This window comes from Schistocerca gregaria, chromosome X, assembly GCF_023897955.1.
Source record: "Schistocerca gregaria isolate iqSchGreg1 chromosome X, iqSchGreg1.2, whole genome shotgun sequence".
NCBI lineage: Eukaryota > Metazoa > Arthropoda > Insecta > Orthoptera > Acrididae > Schistocerca > Schistocerca gregaria.
Genome location: NC_064931.1, coordinates 831,247,088 through 831,267,938, shown reverse-complemented (window position 1 = coordinate 831,267,938; position 20,851 = coordinate 831,247,088). Strand labels below are relative to the sequence as shown.

Here is a 20,851-nt window from a genome sequence, read left to right as displayed (position 1 = left end):
GGATTCAGAGTGTTTTCTGGAAGGTCTCTGCTACATAGCTGAATATATTACTTCCGTATGTGCCTCCGGAGTCACTTGGCAAGCCTAATGGCAAGATAATAGAAGTGTCAAAAACCGTACAAGTTCTGGCTGGACTTAGAAGGTGTCTCATGGTGGCTTAATTGTCCCATCAGAGGAGTGGTTTGAAGTTGTTAAGTAGTTAGAGGTATTTTTTTGTAAAATGTCATGGCAGCACTCTGTGATTCAAATGGCTCTGAGCACTATAGGACTAACATCTGAGGTCATCAGTCCTCTAGAACTTAGAACTGCTTAAACCAAACTAACCTAAGGACATCACACACATCCATGCCCGAGGCAGGATTCGAACCTGCGACAGTAGCGGTCGCCTGAAGAGCCTAGAACCGGCCGGCGCAGCAATCTGTGTAAAGACGCCAGTGTGATTAGAAACCTGAAGACACTCTTTAACTGGGGAGTTTCCAACTATTTCTCAAGAGATCATCACAATGAATGCTAAAACCAGAACCTTCACCCGGATAAGGCACTTCAACACATCAGCAAATGCACTGAATCAATGTGTTTAAATTACCAAATTTAAATTATTCTTAAACTTGTTGATAGTGAGGTGATTAAGCCGTTAGCCATTGTATAACCATGTGTAGTAATTTGTCAAGTAACTGGACTTAAAGCGTCACCTCGCTATTTAAGCTCATGTGATTGTTGCTTTTCCAGTGCTGTTGAAAATTGTATAACATTTTACAACTGACTGGAAGGTACCAGTTTGTGCGTTATGTATCAGAAAAAATTGAATAGTGCAATATAAATTCAGCTGGAGCCACAAATCTATAGTCTTATTTTTGCCAATAACAGAAAGAAAATATAAGAGTTTCATAATCGCAGTAACTGGTAGCATTAAGTCGCTGTACAGGTAAGATTCTATCGAACCGTTATATGTTCGTAAATTAAATGTTGGTTTGAGCGGAATAGTGCCATACGAACAAGGTGAGAATACGTCTTGCGCAGCTAAAGTTTCACGACAGTGGCGTCACACGAAGGTGCCTGATCGTTGCCGAACGCATTGGCCCAACCTACTTAGTAATCTTGGGTATGAACATACTATTAATTCCGAACGGTAATATGACCTGAATTTCATAAACGCCTCCAGGAACGTATAAATGGCTTGTGTCAAACAGAATCGATGTTGTATTTGATGTACAAGGTAGTAGCTTCAGCCTCTTAAAAAGTTTGCCATTTTGTTTGGAGCTCTGTAACTACATTGTCAACCCTACGTAAGAGAAATGGTTTGCAACATTGACGCTGCCTCTCTCACTGTCATAGTCAGGTCTGACAGTAAATCTCGTCTGTTTCGTGATTTATGTAGGAACGATACCGCTTTGCACTCGATATTTCGACATCCGACTTAGAAATCCAGTGGAGATGTCTGATATACAAACTACTACTTGTATTCCTTCCCTTTCATCCTATCAAGAGCTTGTTAAATCCACGTAACACAGAACGGAGACACTGAAAAGAGGCGGATAAACACAGCAAAATTCAGTGTTGTGAAACTGACGTGAAAATTCAGAAAAGTCAGTATAAATTTGAAAACTTAATAAACCACGGAATAATGTAGATAGAGAGGCAAAAATTGACACACATGCTAGTAATGACATGGGTTTTTATTACAACAAAAAACAAAACAAAAAACCCACAAAGTATTGCTAGACGTGAGAAAGATCTCTTGCGAGCGTCGTTTGGTGGTGGTGATCGTGTGCTCAGCCGCCACCTTCGTCATGCATGGCCTCCCAGGTCCCCAGGCCTCAGTCCGTGCGATTATTGGCTTTGGGGTTACCTGAAGTCGCAAGTGTATCGTGATCGACCGACTTCTGTAGGGATGCTGAAAGACAACATCCGACGCCAATGCCTCACCATAACTCCGGACATGCTTTACAGTGCTGTTCACAACATTATTCTTCGACTACAGCTATTGTTGAGGAATGATGGTGGACATATTGAGCATTTACTGTAAAGAACATCATCTTTGCTTTGTCTTACTTTGTTATGCTAATTATTGCTATTCTGATCAGATGAAGCGCCATCTGTCGAACTATTTTTTAACTTTTGTATTTCTTTTTGTTCTAATAAAATCTCATGTCATTCCAAGCACGTGTGTCAATTTGTAGCTCTCTATCTACATTATTCTGTGATTTATTCAGTTTTCAAATTTATACTGACTTTTTGATCACCCGGTATGTAAAAACGATACCACTTAGCTCTCGGTATTTCGTCGTCCGACTTATAAATCCTGTGGGAACGTCTGATGCCATTATACTCTGCAAGTCCTTATGCAGCGCATATGGAGTATATCTTAAACTGCTGCTGACTGGAAGTTGCGTAAGAAGCACGCGCGCGGTCTCCCGGCAGCACAAACTTCGAAGGGCACCAACCAGCCTCACTCCATGCCCTACCTCGTGATTCACAGCTATGCCAGTAGCATCATGTTCGTCCGTTACACAGATGAGTCCGGGTTTTATTGACCTCTAGTCTTTACACCATTTCGAGAGGACATTATGCGGCCTAGCGTCTGATACTGGCAACCGTTTTTTGTATTTAAATGCCGCAGATAAGAAGGGTAAAGGCAATTACTCTCGTAAGTGACTATTATGATTCTTTCGATGTCTTCCTAACTGGAGTGAATTGGGGCACTGTTCTATATTGTTACCGCAGTCTGATGTGGTTGGGACGCGATTTGTGAAGTGTCAACGGTCCAGGTGGTACTGCAGCTGAGCGCCGGGAATCACGTGTTTCGTCGGCCTCGCACGTGTTTATGGTGACGTGTCGCTTCGTGCCGGTTTCTCCTATGCTGGACATAGCTGCGCGATACCCAGTTAGATCTCTGATAGCGCTCTCGGGGTGTAGCGTTCATATTCTTAGGTTCGTTTGCGCAGTTGCCAACGGGCTCATGTGCACGCGCAGAGCTGAATTCGCGTATGAGCAGTGCTTTTCCCACTTCGGGCTACTTGAAGTGTGGCTGTTCAGCAGTAGTGGCAAGTAGCCAGATGGTACCCGGAAAAATTTTTCTGGCGCGCCCAAGCTGCCAGATTCGCGCATGCGCAGGACAGTCTGAATTGTAGTGGGCGATCATTCTCCACGTGACCCATGTATATCTTCGCGATATTGCCGTTCTCTCTTCGTTTACAGCTCCCACGACAAATGAAAAATAGATTTCTGTGACCAGGAGCCATCAAGTGAATTAATATACATCCCCATAATCAACGGCTAAAATAAGTTAGTAGTTTGTTTTCTGATTTTATATTCTTCCCACGTTATTATCGATCAACCATTAATTATATTTCACTGAAAAAATACGGCAACCAGCCACTTTTTAATGCGTTTTTATTTACGTCAATATGCATTTCGGGTTTGCACCCATCTTCAGCTGGCAAATTACATGGATCTTCAGTTACTACAGTAGTACAATCTCGACAGCAGTTTGGAGATTTATTACTGTAGTAACTGAAGCTCCATGTAATTTGCCAGCTGAAGATGGGTGCAAGCCCGAAATGCATATTGGCGTAAATAAAAACGCATTAAAAAGTGGCTGGTTGCCGTATTTTTTTCAGTGAAATATCATTATCCACGGCCACGGAGCTCAACAGTCTAAATAAAATGGACAAATTCTTATCAACCATTAATTATCTTGCAGACTTATGAAGTTGCTTTTGTCGATTTGCTAGAGAAATTTGCTTCTGTTAATGTTTTCGGCCGAGGCAGTCTATTTATTTGAAACGAAGTGTTTCATTCCACACTATTGGCTAGTTTCAACTGTTCGTTGAATTTCAAGTGCTCATTTTCATTTTCTGGCGCGTATGGCATTACACCATAATGAAGAACCAAACATGAGATAGTACAGCTCTGGTACTGCAAGAAAATTGACATCCTGAAAACAGCACAGAAAAGCTGAGTGCCAGGTAGTTCAGTGTGAATCTGGACATACGAATGTGCACTTTAAGCCGAATTAAGCATTTTATTATTGTTTACGAGATTCCGATGCTTTTTCTTTTACGACATTGTAAGATCTCTTAATGCTATACGTATGAACATATGTAAATATTCAGCTGCGGAACGAGAGATCCTTGGTTCAAATCTTCCCTCGAGTGAAAAGTTTAATTTTTTATTTTCAGACAATTATCAAAGTTCAGGCACTCACACATAATCAACTTCGCTCACCAAAATTCCAGGACATGTTCAGATTTGCTTGGACATGTGCAGGATTTGACGGTCTACACACGGAAAAATTTGAAAACGTTAAAAACATATGTTTTGACAGAGCACAGGGAAAACTGTGCGACTGTGAAACTGTTGCAATCATTTATTGCAGTTTATGTGACAAACTCCTATCATCACTTTTTGGGAGTGATTACACATCCACAAGAAAACCTAAATCGGACAAGGTAGAAGAATCTTTTTACCCTTTAGCCAAGTGTACAAGTTAGGTGGGTCGACAACATATTCCTGTGATGTGACGCACATGCCGTCACCAGTGTCGTATAGAATATATCAGACGTGTTTTCCTGTGGAGGAATCGGTTGACCTATGACCTTGCGATCAAATGTTTTCGGTTCCCATTGGAGAGGCACGTCCTTTCGTCTACTAATCGCACGGTTTTGCCGTGCGGTCGCAAAACACTTACACTAAACTTATGACAGTGAACAGAGACGTCAACGAACGAACTGACAGATCATAACTTTGCGAAAATAAAGAACGTAAACTTTTAACATGAGGGAAAACTTGAACCAAGGACCACTCGTTCCGCAGCCGCTCACGATAACCACGAGACCACGACGCTCCTGAGCTCACATTACCTTTGATGTTGCCTATCTTGTACATGGACTACTCAGTTTGTATAGTTTGCTTATTTTTTTCATAGTTCCACACAACTTCTTCCTGTTTTCTCGATTGATATGTGTTCAGTTTTTCAAGGCCTATCCTTTGTGCCAACTTATAACTAAATCTGAGGAGGGTGCGATGGGGAGGTTCCCTTGTTAGATAAAATTTGCGTTTCACAAAACCTGTTCTTCTCGACTTCAACTGAAGTAGTGGCCTCAAACTACCTACAGGTACTTTGGTATAGCGTATATCGGCGTTGTGGGAGATGGGTGCAGCGATGAAGGGTGAGTAAAAGGTGCGAAAAGAAACTTTTGGAGATACAGGTAATATTCTCGGACTTCATAAGGCGAGTCGTGGGAACAAAAAAATACTTGCTGCGGCACACTGGTTCTTCGCGCTGTAGCGTGCGGAGTCTTTCGCAAATAAAATGCGCTCAAATTGACACGGTACAATAATGATTAATTGTATAGTGCTCTTAGCAACTTTCTGGCTGGAAGTTTTTTCAAGGTCCAACAGAACACACATTTATCAGCGGTGACAGTTTTCATTACACAGACGGAACAATCTCACATATCTTAGCGTAGTATACTTTTATTGCGGAATACTTTTATCCTTTTCTGATAAAATATGTCACATGCAACAATCAACTTTTACAATTTTCATGTACTCTTTCGGTACAAATATGCTAGCGGTAATGTTTTATCAACAGGTTGAAGTAAAAACTTATTTTTGTTCAAAATTTCATGTATTGTTAGTTTTTAATTTTTTTCATAACAGCCGGAAAGAATTTTCGTTTGACAAGAACACCATCATATTCTATATTAAAAATAGAGGTACTAATGTTTTTTCTGCAGTTTTACTAGCATTAGAAATTACAACTGGCTGGCAATGCATAAGTTGGCGAGATGATCTTGAGGTGCCTATTTTCGTGGCGGCTGCTGTAGTGCATATAAGTTCGCATGTTTGACTGTTGTGTGATGGCTGGTTACGTTCGTTTTGGTAAATAGTCAAAGTTCATCCCCCCCCCCCCCCCCAATATTTTTTGTCATGAATTTTACAAGCATTGTACCTCAAATTATTGTTTTAGGTTTCAGGACCGCTGCACAAGTGTCCACCACAAGGCCGACAGATGTGCATCTCTAGATTTTTTAATTTACGTGCAGAATGTATGCGTAAGTGGGCTATACATTATTTCAGCGTATGTGCATTTTGACTTCCTGTCATTCAGCTTAAAGTACAGCTATGGTTTCTGTATTTTTCGTGTTTCCTGACATGTCATCACGAGAAATGCAGCTGCAGTGTTATCAAACATCATACTCGTATTAGGAATCAGAACTTCTATAGTCTATTTCACGTTAAGTTATTGAATTGGTAGTATGTGTGTGGTTGCTCTCTGAATGGTGCTGTCATTGGTGTATGGCAGCACGACTCCAGGGCGACTTGCCTCATGCCAGGTATATCGCAGACGGGGTTGAGGTTGACTTCTTAACCAAGGAAAGGGAGCTATCCCTGAAGAGTTACTTGCTTAAATATAGACTCAAGTGTTCCTACTAAATGGTGTACAGTTTGGCCTTTAACGTATGGGGAATAAGTCGAAGCGAGTAGTGTCTGGAAGGTTTGGCCCTCCTGGTGTTTGCTTAAAGAAAGATGCAGGTGTAGAGACTCAAGCTTATAATTAGGAGAAACAGTGACTATACGCCTCTGAGCGAATAGCAGCTAGTGGAAACATGTTGAGCAGGTCAGCAGATAAGCCTGGCCCTACACAAACATCTTTTGTCTCTGACGCCATAGTGCCAGTATTCCATAACTCAGATTCTGACGACAGAGAGCCTATCCGAGTATGCCCTGGTCACCATGTTCGATCGCCGTCTTGTAATCCAGCTCACCCATCTTGGGTTCCGACGCCATAATAGAGCCACACCATTAGTATCTTAAGTGTGGACCAGTATGCTAGACTTCCACACTGTCATAAAATAGTCCGACAGGTCTGAGCTCAATTGTGATAACATAATGTTGTGCCAGTACGCTCCAGTCACCATATTCAATCGCCATCTTGCATTCCACGTCAGACTCTTTGGTTTCTGATGTCAGTTCTGCTGGTGCACACTTCCATGTCGCGGTTTCAGACGTCATTGAGGCTGTCCCAGTATTCCAAGTCAGCGAGCATGTCAATGCACCATTTTGAATTTCCCACCAATTTATACTTAGGACAACAACGCTTCTTTTGTTGGCAACAGAACAGCGCATTTGGGCTGTTTCCTTTTTTAAAAAAAAATCCTGCTCTTTTATTCATAGAGGATTGGCCTTTGTCAGGAGGGGTAGGATGTGGGGAAATCCCGTGGGTAATTGATGACGTCATCACTGACGTCAGCACGCCAGAAAATCACACGAGAACTGTTCTTGCCATAACGTAACATAAGATGTCTCCATAGGCTTTCTAAATGGTGGCAGGTAACACACATATACCAAGTCATTTAATTGTTACGTCAATTTTATGGTGAAATGAATGAATGATGTATCGAAGTTTCCAGCTAAAAAAGTGAGAAGCCCCTTCCGGATGTAGTCTTGAGCTTTTAAAACCATTATTGTACCAACAACACAGAATTTCGCTTTGACAAATTCGGTACTGACAATTAGAAAACTGAGATTTCCACACACACATTTATGACAAATGCTGAAGCTATTTGTAAATGGGCTGTTAATGTTTTCAACAAATGTAAGTCATCCATCTACTTCTCGCATACTTTATGAAGCCAATGAAAAAAAACTAAATGTGAGTGTGGCTAGGCCTCTCGTCAGGTAGACTGGTCTACTAGTGCAAGGCTCTTTAGTTAAAGCCACTTTGATGACTTGCGTATTGATGAGGATAAAATGATGATGAAGACGAAACACCCAGTCCTTCAGCATGGAAAATGTCCAACTCAGCAGGGAATCGGATCCGGACCTCTTATTTGCCATTCCACTGCACTGACCATGCAGCTATGGGGGCAGATGCGAAGCCCAAGAACACTGTAAAACGCTATATTTCACTCAATCTCACATGTTTGGTCTTACTACATCTCTTACGTACATTATGATATGCCTTTCAATTATCTGGAAATCTTAGCAATTTATGTCCAAACTTAAACAGTACACCACCTTAATGCCATGAACAGAACGCTAGTTCATCACACACACACACACACACACACACACACACACACACAAATAACTGTCAAGCAAATGGTTAGAGAAATGTATTCATAGAGCTTACATAGCAGGAAAGTGTGCTATAATAGTTCATACAGACTCGTGGGTCACTTTGTCTCAGTTCGCACAGTACTGTACTAATGGTTGTAGTAGTAGTACCCTGCATGCATAAATGATTCTTCATTTAATTTATCAGTGGTTTACATTGTACATAAGATGTCTAACGTTTACAGCATTCTGTCTGCCCTTCACCCATAGTGTCCAGGCTTATTGGTCATCAAGAATACAGTGGTAAACTTTACAACCCTATTATAAGACTTCATTGCACAGGTGGAACTCGCAGACCCCCAACTAGCACTGAAAAGTATGAAATGCTCGTGTGTTGGGGAGAGTGCTTTGTGGGTGGTGGTGGTGGTAGTGCTGGAGCTGGGAGCTGTAGTGTGAGAAGCATTTTGCTACAGTTGGGGTGTACTCTGTCTGACATTTTGGCACAGTTTGGAGGCATTTTGATACAGTGTTCTATGCTGTAACATTTATTAGGTCAGGTGTTGTGCAGTCTCCACTGATCCATTTCCTGCTTCGTATAAATTCCGCAGTCCAGACTTCGTCTGAAATATGTCAGATTTATCAGAAAACTTCAGAAGAAGTCTCTGCTATAAATTTCTAGCATGTTACCCACCTGTGACATTCCAACACAGTAAACCACTGAACAGGCTGAATGTATTTCTGAGAGACCACTCTACAGATACTAACCTGCACAGTTCTAAGTTTAGAACCCGTGATATCTTCGATGTTAGGATCGAAGATGGCTGACCGAGTAACGTGGGTGCAGGCCAAAATAATTGTTCCAATTCCCATGACATTGCAGTCGTCCACCCCTCACTTCTCGTCCTCAGAGTTCAGGCTTACTAGCCATCAAGTGGACTTACTACTTGGGCCTCCAAGTCCATAGTCATAGGTTGGTCATTATCAGGGAGTGTCATAAGAGATCTATCACTCACAGGCACCTATGATCACGTCCCTGTTCTCTGTTACCTCGTGGAGTTCACTTTGGGCTCTTGCTCTGGCAGCTCAACTTTCTCACTACCTGCCATTTCCCCAGTGGGTGTTAACCCTTCACCACCTTGGCTTAATGTGGTAGCCCGTGTTCACCTTGGCCTTCGTTCGCTTCTGTAGGACACTACTCCGGCCTCACTCTACCACCTGCAGTTTCACAACCTTCACACAGAACTTTGCAATAGTATCTTTGTGTGGATCTCGGACTGACTGTGGTGTTCCTTTGTCATTGGCAGACATTTTTTGGTATCATCTACCACAACAGTGCTCAGTATTTACAGCAGAGCTCTTCTCCCTGTATCGGGCTACACGGTAATCTGGTGACAAAGGTTTTTCGATTGCGTAACCTACTCCAACTCTCAGTGCCCTTCAAAGCCTCTGTGTGCTGTACACCATCCATCCCTTAATGGAACGGGTCCAGAAAAGCTGTCACTTGCTGCTCACTCTTGATGGAGCCACTGTGACATTTATGTGGGTTCCTCGTCACATTGATTTGACAGGAAACGAGGCCACTGATGCTGCTGCCGAGGCTGCAGTCCTGGTACCCTGGCCCACTAATTCTTTCGTTCCCTGTAATGATTTCTGTGTTGCTGTCTGTCAGGAGATGGTGTCACTTTGCCATCGCCACTGGACCTCCCTTCACGAGAACGAGCTTTGGGCTATTAAGCCTCTCCCACCCTGCTCGGAAGACCTCCTCTCGGCACTCTTGCCATTAGGAGATCATTTTAGCTAAGTTGCATATTGGGCACCATCTGTTTAGCCATCACCGTTTGTCAAGTGGTGCTCCCCCACCACTTTGTGCTCATTGCACTCAACCTTTGACGGTCCGCCATATGGATTGTTTTAGCGATAAACATGCACGCTCATGACTGAATTTTACTTTTTATCCATTGTAGCAATGTGGTTAAGGATATTTAATTTTTAGTTCAGAACCTCAATTTTTTTTATGGCGTATTTTATAGTCATTTATCCACATCCCTGTTTTTAGCTGTCTTGTTTTCCATCGATTGGGTTTAATGTGCAGTCGTTTTTAACTCCTTTCTGTGTCTTCACTTTCTACAGTTCCGACTTGGGCATGTATGGCCCTAGTTGTTCTTGCACCTTAAAACAAAACAAAAAAACTAACTCTGAGGCAGAAGAAACTGACTTACACACTCAATTATAAGCATTAAACCATTCTTCTCTCTCAAATCAGCACAGAAACGAGCTCCCTGATGCAGATCCCGATACGCTGGAGTGGAAATAAAGTCAACATGGTGAACTGTGTCCAGATTTCGAGTTTCTGCTGTATCCACACCAGCACCGAGGAGTAAGCATGCAGATGAGCTCCCTGTTGCAGCATTTGGTATACCTTAGCACACAGTTCACAAAGTACCAAATGTATGTTAACCTTGTACAGGAGTTGTATAAAAAATAAATACATACATTTTTCCTTGTATAAGGTGTTGATATCTTTTATTCCATCATACTCATATACCATGAGACTTCACTGTTCAGATGTTGAAGAGAGAGCTATAGTAGTTCATAATTTACAATTTCAGACACACTTTACATTTCAGTTTCTTCTGTATCAAAGAGACTTTGCACATTTATAGTTTTCAGTCATATACTATTCAGATAACAATACATGTGATGCTTTAGGATAGCAACTGTTATGGATTCTTCAGTTAAATATTAACTGCAATCCTTGCTGTAATTAATGTCTTTGTTCTGACTTATAGTATCTATGAAAAATATTTCTCGTGAAATTTACTCCGTGTATGACTTATCTGGCATTCATCCAGTACAGGTGACAAAATTTTTATATGTCTTTTATACATCTACTGAAGCAAGTTTGATCAAGGGCTGCCTGTTCCCATGCATCAATATGTGCAGCACAACGGGCAAAATCACAAGCAATTAGTGTGTGAACTGTCTCTCATTCTCCTTCTTCTGAAAAATGCACTTTCTGCTTCTTATTAGACAAAGCAAAATGGGTGCTCATGGTTTAGGACTTTTTGCTACATATAGTTCAAAATTCAAGATGACAATGCCTCCTGTGGTAGATGGTTGATTCTATATATACCCATCTGCTGTATGCCATATACCCTGTGATATGATGATTCACAATCTTGTGTAATTGGAATTATATGTATCGAACAGGTGAACCACACGAGGTGTTTATGCCAGGCAGGGGAGGCTGCAGAAAGCTACTTTACCCATTAACTTTATTTGTACTGCTGCTATGTCAAAGCAAAAATCTGTGTGATTTGAGATTTTTTGTGGAGTGCAGTCCCATACTTTGCTGTCTACATATATTGCTACTTCTCCACCCATTTAATGGAAAACATTTAATTCACTCTCCTTTAAACCATGCGCTCTCATTATGCCACATTTTAGAACTTTATCTCGGTAACTATTTTATCTACAGACCTGAAGTGTCTACTGTTTTATCCAGTGCATTAAAACACTGAAAGGCACATGTTTGAATACGACAAGTACCAAGCACAACCAACGAAGTGGAATATTGTTTTTGTCACATTCCAACATGTGCCTTTCAACATTGTGTTGGATAATTAGCGTTTTAAATGATGAAACTTGAACATTGTTGCCACTTTTTACCTGAGAAACTCCCTATAGAGTGAAACCAGTGGCTTAATAAATGCACCCAAAATAAAAATGGAGATGGTTTTCTTAACATTCATATTAATCAGTTGTGGAATCAAACTTGATCAAATATTAACTTTCTTCTGCTAATTGTTCGAATGGAGTAAAACTCACATGCCAGTGACTTTTCCTACATGACAAATGATAAACATGCTGAATAAAAAAGGAACTTGGCATGAAGATTTTATAAGGCCAAAGCAGTCACAAACACTTAGAAGTCTCTACCATTTATTCCTATTAGCAAAGCCAAAGATAAAGCAAAAATTGTTTCTGTTTTTACACATTTTGCTGTTCATAAAATTCAAGTGGGTCCAGTGCAGATGGCATGCTTTTGTACACATTACAGGACTTGCTGCCTATGCCTATGACAACAAATGGTAGATGACGTGTGTGCTATCAAGAAATTGAAGAGGAGAAGTAAACCTTTTATTTATGCATCCTTGTGGGCCAGCTCTTTCTTTTCCATAACAAAAACTGCTTGGAAAAATCAGGTTATGCCTTTTAAAAGAAAACTGCAATATACAGGGTGGTCAGAAAGCTTGTAAGGGTGTTGCAGGGGAGGTTGTTAAGAAAAAAATTCAATACGTTGTGCCATTCCCAAGTTGTTTAACATTGTAGTTAGCCAATCAGGGCACTGCACTCGCAAATTCAAGCAGCCTGCTGTATAGAAATAGTTTCAGTAGTTGTTCTTATAGCATAGATAGTAGTGCACAAGACTGCTCAGCCTTTGGCCTGGGTTTGATCCTTACTGCCATCCCATGTCCAATTTTGATATCACTCTCTTGTGTGGATTTAGGAAACCAAATGAACATGTTTGGTGACACTGTCTCTGGCAGGCCTCTTGAATTATTATGCACAATGGCTTAATTGGTTAACTTCAGTGCTAAATCAGCACAACAAATAAATTTTTTTCTTGACAGTTATTCTTAGCACAACCTATCCTGCAATACCCTTAAAAGTTTTTCAGGCTGTTTCTGACCAGTCTGTACAATCTTAGACACTAATAAGATTGTTGCTGTATCACCATAATGTCTTTCTTGTTGAAGATTAAAATGTTTCTCATTGCAAAGCACTCAGGTAACACATTGTTAAATAATAACAGATACACCATTGTTGAATAAATAATATTGATTAATATTAATGTATTTTTAAAATGAAGGTATAATTAAGTAAATTATTCATAACATTTTTTGAGCATCTGTTCTTGTGGTGCATGCTAAAATATTTTCACAGTCAACATAAAAAAGCCAAATTTAAATTTAAGTGTATAGTTCTAATAACATAATAAATTGATCATCATTAAATGAAAAATAGTGATTTGGGAGCCTTATTAGTTTTTGAGGTTTATTGTTTGCATTAAAATTTAGTAATAAGTCCAAAGTCCTATAGAATACACACTAGTTGCTGAGATTTTCCAGTAAAATAAAATTTATTTTAAAATGTTCCCACTGGAACACCATTTTGAAATTTGGCGATCACATTAACAAAAAAAGTACAACTGACATAATTTTAAAAAAGAAATTTTCAAAAATTAAAAGTATATTGGTTTAGGAAAAGCCGGCATTTTTATGAATAGCGTCAATTTAGTTTATACCTTTGAAAGTTTAGAAAAAACTAAATAAAATGGTACAAATTTTAGGTCAAAGTCAAATAGTTTTTGAGGTAGGGTGGTTTTAAGGTTACCAAATGTAACAAAAAACACCCAATTTTGAAAGTTTAAAAAGATAATAAATAAAAAATGAAAAGTCCAAAATAATTATAACCTGGGATTTTTCATGCAAACCATTACTACTGTAAATGTACAAAAAATTTTCAAGACGTAGACCAGAGGTTCATTTTACATGGACTGACCCATTCTCCTGTGCATAATATATAATGGTGTGCAGATGGATAATGAGTCAGAATGGAGTCAGCATGTGGATGAGCTGATTGATAAAATCAGTTCACTATGTTTTCCAATTAAAAGTACTTTTCCTTTCTTTATTGTTCAGAAGTAGTTCTCATACAGTTGACAAACTAGCATATTTTTGATTCATACACTCTTGAGTGAGGGTAGACCACATAACTAATGAGGAGGTATTGAATAGAATTGGGGAGAAGAGGAGTTTGTGCCACAACTTGACAAGAAGAAGGGACCGGTTGGTGAGACATGTTCTGAGGCATCAGGGGATCACTAATTTAGTATTGGAGGGCAGCGTGGAGGGTAAAAATCGTAGAGGTAGACCAAGAGGTGAATACACTAAGCAGATTCAGAAGAATGTAGGCTGCAGTAGGTACTGGGAGATGAAGAAGCTTGCACAGGATAGAGTAGTATGGAGAGCTGCATCAAACCAGACTTAGGGCTGAAGACCACAGCAGCACATACTCTTGAGCAGTGTAAGAAATTATCCTTTGGAGTATTGCATCTCAAGTCAATATTTTATTTAGTCTTTAAGTAAAAGCAGTAAGGATGGTGTACATAGTAAATACCTTAGGGTGGAATATGATTCAACGTAACATATTACCACCCAGATTTAAGTTTACAGTGGTTTATTTAAATCACTTAAGGTGTATCCTAGAATGGTTACTTGATAGTTGATTGATAATATTTGTAGATAAATATTCCATATTGTTGCCTTCTGATGTAAATACCGCATTTTTATTGAGCTTTGCCGCAAAATGAAAGTTAACTAATTTTCTTTGCCTATTTAAAATTTCTCATCTAACTAGATTTATCGATGAATCAAGTTGTAGATACATTATTATTATTATTATTATTATTATTATTATTATTATTATTATTATTATATTGTAATATTACTATTATTTTCAGATGACTTGAATGTACTTGAAGAGATACGCTCTTTTGGTGATTACATCATTCAGCACATCCCTGATGAAAATGTAGAGGAACCACATGGTAAGACTAAATTTACTTTTTCCATCACTTTCATTATCAGTACTTTCAAGTGGACAGTTACAGTCTGTGCATATCAGTGGGATAATATTATATGAAAAGAATAGATTGCTACTCAACACACATAGGAGGCAATGAGTAAGAGACAGGTACAGTGAAAAGACCACTAAACATACACACTAATTCACACACGTCTCCTGTCTCCTCCCCGTCTCCCTCCAAAGGAGGACTTCTCTGTGCCTGTCCCCACCTCTGTGTCAAGAGAGTAGCAATCTGTGCTTTTCATGATATTGTTGTTATTCCATCCAGGACTTTTGATTGTTTGATTGTGCCTCAGTGGTGTAACATCTCATTTAGAGTTCCAGTACTTTAAATAACTGAAATCTGAGTGCGTAGACTGGTATGGTTTGCACAACGTCACAAACAAACATCAGCTCATTGCCTTTTAATCTGCCAAATTTTCACAGAATGCCCTGAGAGTGTGATTAATAGGACAGACATTCTCAGAGAAACAGGAAATACTATGTTGCCATGCGTGCCACAATGGAAAGGCAATGTTGCACATTCAGTAATAATCAGAAGTTATCACCAGGTTGGATACCACAATCAAACTCATTATTTCGTAATTAGTATGTCATGACATTTAAAAATTTGTGTCAGGTCAGGACACAAACTCAGATTTCGTACTTTTTGTGAGCAGTTGCCCTGACCATGCCCCTAGGTTGAACTCGGACTTCCACTGTCTTTGATGTTTGCTCATAAAACTTCTGAACACTCTTACTATAGGTTCTCCCATTGAGTATGTAGGAATAACATATCTGGTGAAACAGAATGGGTGGAAGACACTGGCTTACACTGCCATAACATCTATGCATCTACATCTACATCTACATCTACATCCGTACTCCACAAGCCAACCTGACGGTGACACTGAAATAAAATTAATGCATTGATGAGGATGAAATCAGTGAAGATGAAGATGCTGTGCCAACTGTTACGATGGGCTGAACCTGATATTTAATAAGTTGATGATTGAAAGTTGTTTGTGTCCTCTTTTAAAAATTCTTTTCTTGAGCCAACCAGTTTCCCCCTTTTAATATTGAGATGTAGGCTATGACTTATAGACAACTGCTTTAAGTGGCATTGACAGGAACTAAAGTGGTTTGATCCAATTCATGATAGAAGTGGTTAATGGACTGCTTCAGAATTATTAAACTGGGGTCAGGTATAATGCCTCAATCAGTAACAGACTGAATAAGTATAGTGTTTTTGCAGAAGCTATATTTGCCACTTCTGTGCATGTTATTATTGTTTCCTTCACTATGTATTCTCATATTATAACCCTCCTCTTAAAAAGTCCTTGCACGTAGATGCTAGGTCCTATACCACCTTGCTAACCCACGAATGTACCTTGGAGAAGTTTGTTACCTGGTTTTAGTTACCTAATTCTTCCTATAACAGCTAACCTGCATCTCTTGTATAACAGATACCAAGTATTTGGGCTTCTTCATCTTTGGTGCTTTCTCTGAAACAGTTGGTCTCCCACTGGTAGCTAGTTGAGCCTTGGCTACTCGTACATCTACCTGAGACACTTCAATATCTCAGTAGCAAAACTCTTTTTTTTGTGTCACTGACAAAATGGGCCGGTATTGTTCTGTTTCTGTGGGTCCAATTATGTGCGTAGTGTTTTACTACTTTAAACTGTTGCCTCTCCCTTGATTTTCCAGTTTTTTTTTTACCTTACAATGTCCATCTCAGCCATAACGTAACTAATTTTTACTTAATATTTACCTATTTCATTGTTTTATGCAGAGACTCTATAATTTCATGTAGTGTGTCACTTAATTCACAATTTCCCATGCCATTGCATTCTGCATGATTAAACTGTGTTTCTAACCCATGTACCCGAGCTGTAGTATAGCACAAAGCAAGTGAAAAAGTTCTTAAAGTATCTGTGTTCCATATGTTCTACCTTTTGGACTCTTTCTGGCACCCTCGCACTAAACTTGGTTGTGATAGATGGTTTAAGTATTGAGAATATAGTGACATGGGAAATTGTCAACTAAGTGACTCTCCTTTTGGTATTATATTACCTGTCCGTGATGCAGAGAAATAAACAAATAAGAAAGATTAAGATGAGAGACAGTGGTAGAGAAAAGTCAGAACTGGTTGCACATAACAGGGCTACAGGAAAAGAGCAATATCTCAGTTTTGTCAGTGACACAAAATACAGTTTTGCTAGTGAGATATGGAAGTGTCTCAGGTGTATCCAAGGCTCAACTAGATACCAATAGGACACGAACTGTTTCAGAGAAAGCACCAAAGAGGAAGAAAGCCCAGGATGTTAAGAGACAGTTCTGAATGAGGTGTAGGCTAGCTGTTGAAGGAAGAATTAGGTAACTAGTATCAGATCACAAATGACTTCTGCGATTTTGCCAAGTGGTTGAGAACCTACCATCTTTGTGTGAGGACTTCCTGAAAGTTATGTTGTGATAGCATGTGATGGAGGAAGCAGTACTGACAAATGCAGAAATTTCAAAGATAATTTTGGCAAGAAGCAATACAATTATTAAGTTTGTTCCTGTTTTAGGCATTACAACCAGCATCAGTTGAATGACTCTGAATCTGATCAATGTAATTGATCAACTCCATATATCAGGTAGTGGACCGAACTGATTTAGTGTCTGTCAGTGCAATTAGCAAGAGGGATTTTATGAGACGTGGTCTACATTTTGACAGGAAGGGGAAAGCTAGCTGACTTGCAGGTTCAACATATGAGAACAGTTGGCACTGATACAACACCATGTCACTACATCTTTACTGATTTTGTACTAATCAGTCAATTACTTTTATTTTGATGCATGTTTTGTTTCAGTTTTGTGTGTATCCCTTGTGGCAGTTCTCCACCTAGTCTGTCTCCCCATCAGTGTTATTCCCAAATAACAACACTGTCCACAGTGCTCGTTATTACTGGCACTCAATTGAAGAGCGGTGTTCAAACAATGCTGCATAATACAAAGTGCTATCAAGGTATTCAGGAGTTTAGAGGTGTTCCAGTGTTGTTCTTTCCTAAAATGTGTTCAAGTTGAGTTTAAGTTCCCCTGTGCCCCTCTTATTCCTAAGAGGGAACATACACATTTATTTTTGCAGTGTGTTTGGTTTGTATTGGTTACTTTTATAGTATGTATAGAGGATGTATAGGACTGTCAACATTGCTACTACCTCTACAGTCTCACATATATCATATTGGTTGACATTAGCTGTCAGCATAGACAAAATTTAGAGTCCTGAGGGTGAGGTTCATACTTTGGATAGATATTTAACCCTCCAGAACTCTCAATTTGAAAATTACTTGGATATTCGCAAAGACCTGACACGTCTTTTGTGCAGTTTATCCCATTGGTATATTTTATTGATATTTGGGGTTCAGTAACTAAGATACAACTTATCGTAATGAATTAAATATATATCTTTATTATTCAAAATTATAAAATTGACATATTTTCAAAGATACAAGTAAGAGTTTACCTTTTATTACAAATTTTACTACAAAGTTAAAGTTCCTGTAGGGTAAAATGTAATTGTTTCCTATTGTAGTAGCTTGTGTTGTAAGTTACATGTGTAAAGTCTGGAAAGGACAGATAACTCACTGGAAACATACACAAGAAGTTGCAGAAGAGAAATCAGAAAATATTTGGCAATAAATTAGACTTACATGCACAGTTTTAGCACGTCTTTCACAGATGACAATCAAATGTTCAAGGCATGAATAGGCGTCAAAAAATTTGCAACTGAATCTACTTGACTTACCCTTTTTTGTAAGCTTGCATTGCATGCATTTTTTGTGGAAATTACAGAATTTGAAGTATCAGCTCTCTTCCCAATTATTGACCACATATATTGTTCTTGCTGATTAGATCCTGTTGTAGCTTCATCAGGGTTTGGAGTTATTTCTAGGTCACCTACATATTCTCTTATTATAGCCTCAGTATATTCTGTGGCTTGGTTTCTAGCGAATATTTTTGCAAATTCTTTGGTTTTACAACTGGTCTTTGAGTTGCTTGGAGTACATTCAGCTGTAACTATTGGTGATGTCAGTCTCTGCACCTTGACTTTGTTATTGTTTCATTTGCCATTTTTATAGAAAGACATCTTTTTTGGCTGAAGGGGAAAAGGAATACCCTTTCAATTCACTGCACGTCTATGTGGCTGGTCTTTCACCAACTACTCACCAAGTTTCTCAAAAAAAATTGCCTTCTCTTAAGTTTTATGTTATTTCTAGTGAGAATGAGCTGTGCATTGACTCCAGCCATATTTAGCATAGAATAAAAAGCAACCATTGGCAGTCTTCTGGTACTCCTGTTAACACTGAATGTTTCACACTACTGGTCATCAGTGTCAACTCCACCTTTGTATTTGTTGTAGTGTGTAATAATTTTGGGTTTTTTGTTTTCACCCATTCAGTATCAATAGCATCATCACTATGCATGGTAGAAATGAGTATCACTTTTTTTCGATTTTCAAGATATAAGAAACCAAAGTGGCTTTAGTGCGAAAACCAAATATGCTCGATTGTACATCGTGGTCTGTGAGTCTTGAAAGCTAAAGAAGGAATTTGTACTCCCCTCCCCCCCCTTCTTCTGTGTTGCGACAGTACTGACATTTTTAAACACCATTTTTACTGCCTGTGTCTCAGCTGATGGGCCAATTGTTCATCATTATGATGTGACCTGTGATGTGCAGAGGCAAAGAACATCATCTAACAATGTCAGTAGGTGAGTTGCTGACATCAAATGGTGATCCTTCTGGCCGTTTGCCAGCATAGAAAATGGTCACTGTCAAACAATGCCTAAATTTTTATTCCCTACTTCCAAGGTTTCAATGGTATACATTGTACAAAGGGACATCTTCCCTGGAAACCTTCTAGTTTTTCATCAATTGTTATGTCAGCTCCTGTAGAGTAACTTTTCTGACAGTTTCTGCTGAAATTTTGGAAAAGTTCATGAATTCAGCAAACAGTTGTGTTTCTGTCACTTCCCTCTTGTCAATCTGTAATCAAAAAATAAACATGTGAGCAGAAACAGGAATCACTTCCTGCTCATCGCCAAACTGAAAATTTCAACACCATGGCGTTTGTTATCTCATAAATCTAATGTGTTGATGTGGTGTGCTTGAAGTCTTCCACTCATATATAACAGCCTGATTAGAGCCTTGATCTCTGTCACCTTTGTAAAATGGGCATCTTTTTCTTGATGGTATTTTGCACATCAATATTGTTCAGAGAACTAATGTGTGTCTTTCTCAATAACCTGCATCATTGAAACATAAAAAAAATTGCTCCCACACCTGTAAAGGAGTTCTTGCTTTATGAGCAGAACTTGTGGCAGCCCGTATTGTACCACTCAATGTGTTTTGTTTCCCGTTTTTCTGTCACAATGGGGTTTTCTGCCATTGCCACCTGTCAATAATTTTATCCCCCTTTTTCTTGAAAGTGATGAAACAATTGTTGTCTCCACCATGTGGATGATTCAGCATCGAATCCTCTTGACCATTTGAATCCTCAGTCTGGTCTGTTACTGAATCTACTTCTCGTCCTCAATTATTTCTTCTCGACCTTCATCTTCATTACTCAGAATTAGATCAGGATCATCTTCTGTATCCTCTAACAGAAGACGACAAACTTCTTCAACATGATTGGAATCTGTGAATGCAGGCTTTCTTGGTGAATTTCATATACGAAGTCTTCACCGGCCTCTCCAGGCGCATCCGGCGATCCCGTGGGTGCGTAATTGGCCGGTAGTGGGAAGTGGAGTGTGGTCCAGTAGAGATATCAGCCCATGACCGACGATATTCCGACACTTCGCCTGAAGGTGACGGAGACGCATTCTGTCGAAACGTTGCTATGCAACGACAATGCTGCTTGGCTGACAACCCGTGAAGACTGGATATATTATTGGAATCATTCAAATTGTACAGTTTTCACTGTGCCATTTTTACCTGTAGAAGACATCACAGCTATGGAACTCACTTTGACCCCACAGAACTTGAAATTTTTTACATTATTATAAGTTTTGGTACCTCAAATGAACAGTCACTGAGGAAAAATATATTATCTCACACATGTATCACATCAGCTCTGACGGGAAAAAGAGTATAGAGAGAAGAGATAGTAGTGGA

At 39.4% G+C, this 20,851-nt stretch overlaps 1 protein-coding gene across 2 annotated transcripts in view; it reads left to right on the top strand.

Moving 5' to 3' along the window:
* The window catches only part of LOC126299334 (uncharacterized), an 864,357-nt gene that overhangs the window by 48,935 nt on the left and 794,571 nt on the right, over positions 1 to 20,851 (top strand). For both annotated transcript variants that reach the window (XM_049991164.1, XM_049991163.1), the window contains exon 2: positions 14,591 to 14,677. In XM_049991164.1, the coding sequence (XP_049847121.1) occupies positions 14,591 to 14,677 (87 nt within the window). The remainder of the gene's footprint in view (positions 1 to 14,590; positions 14,678 to 20,851) is intronic.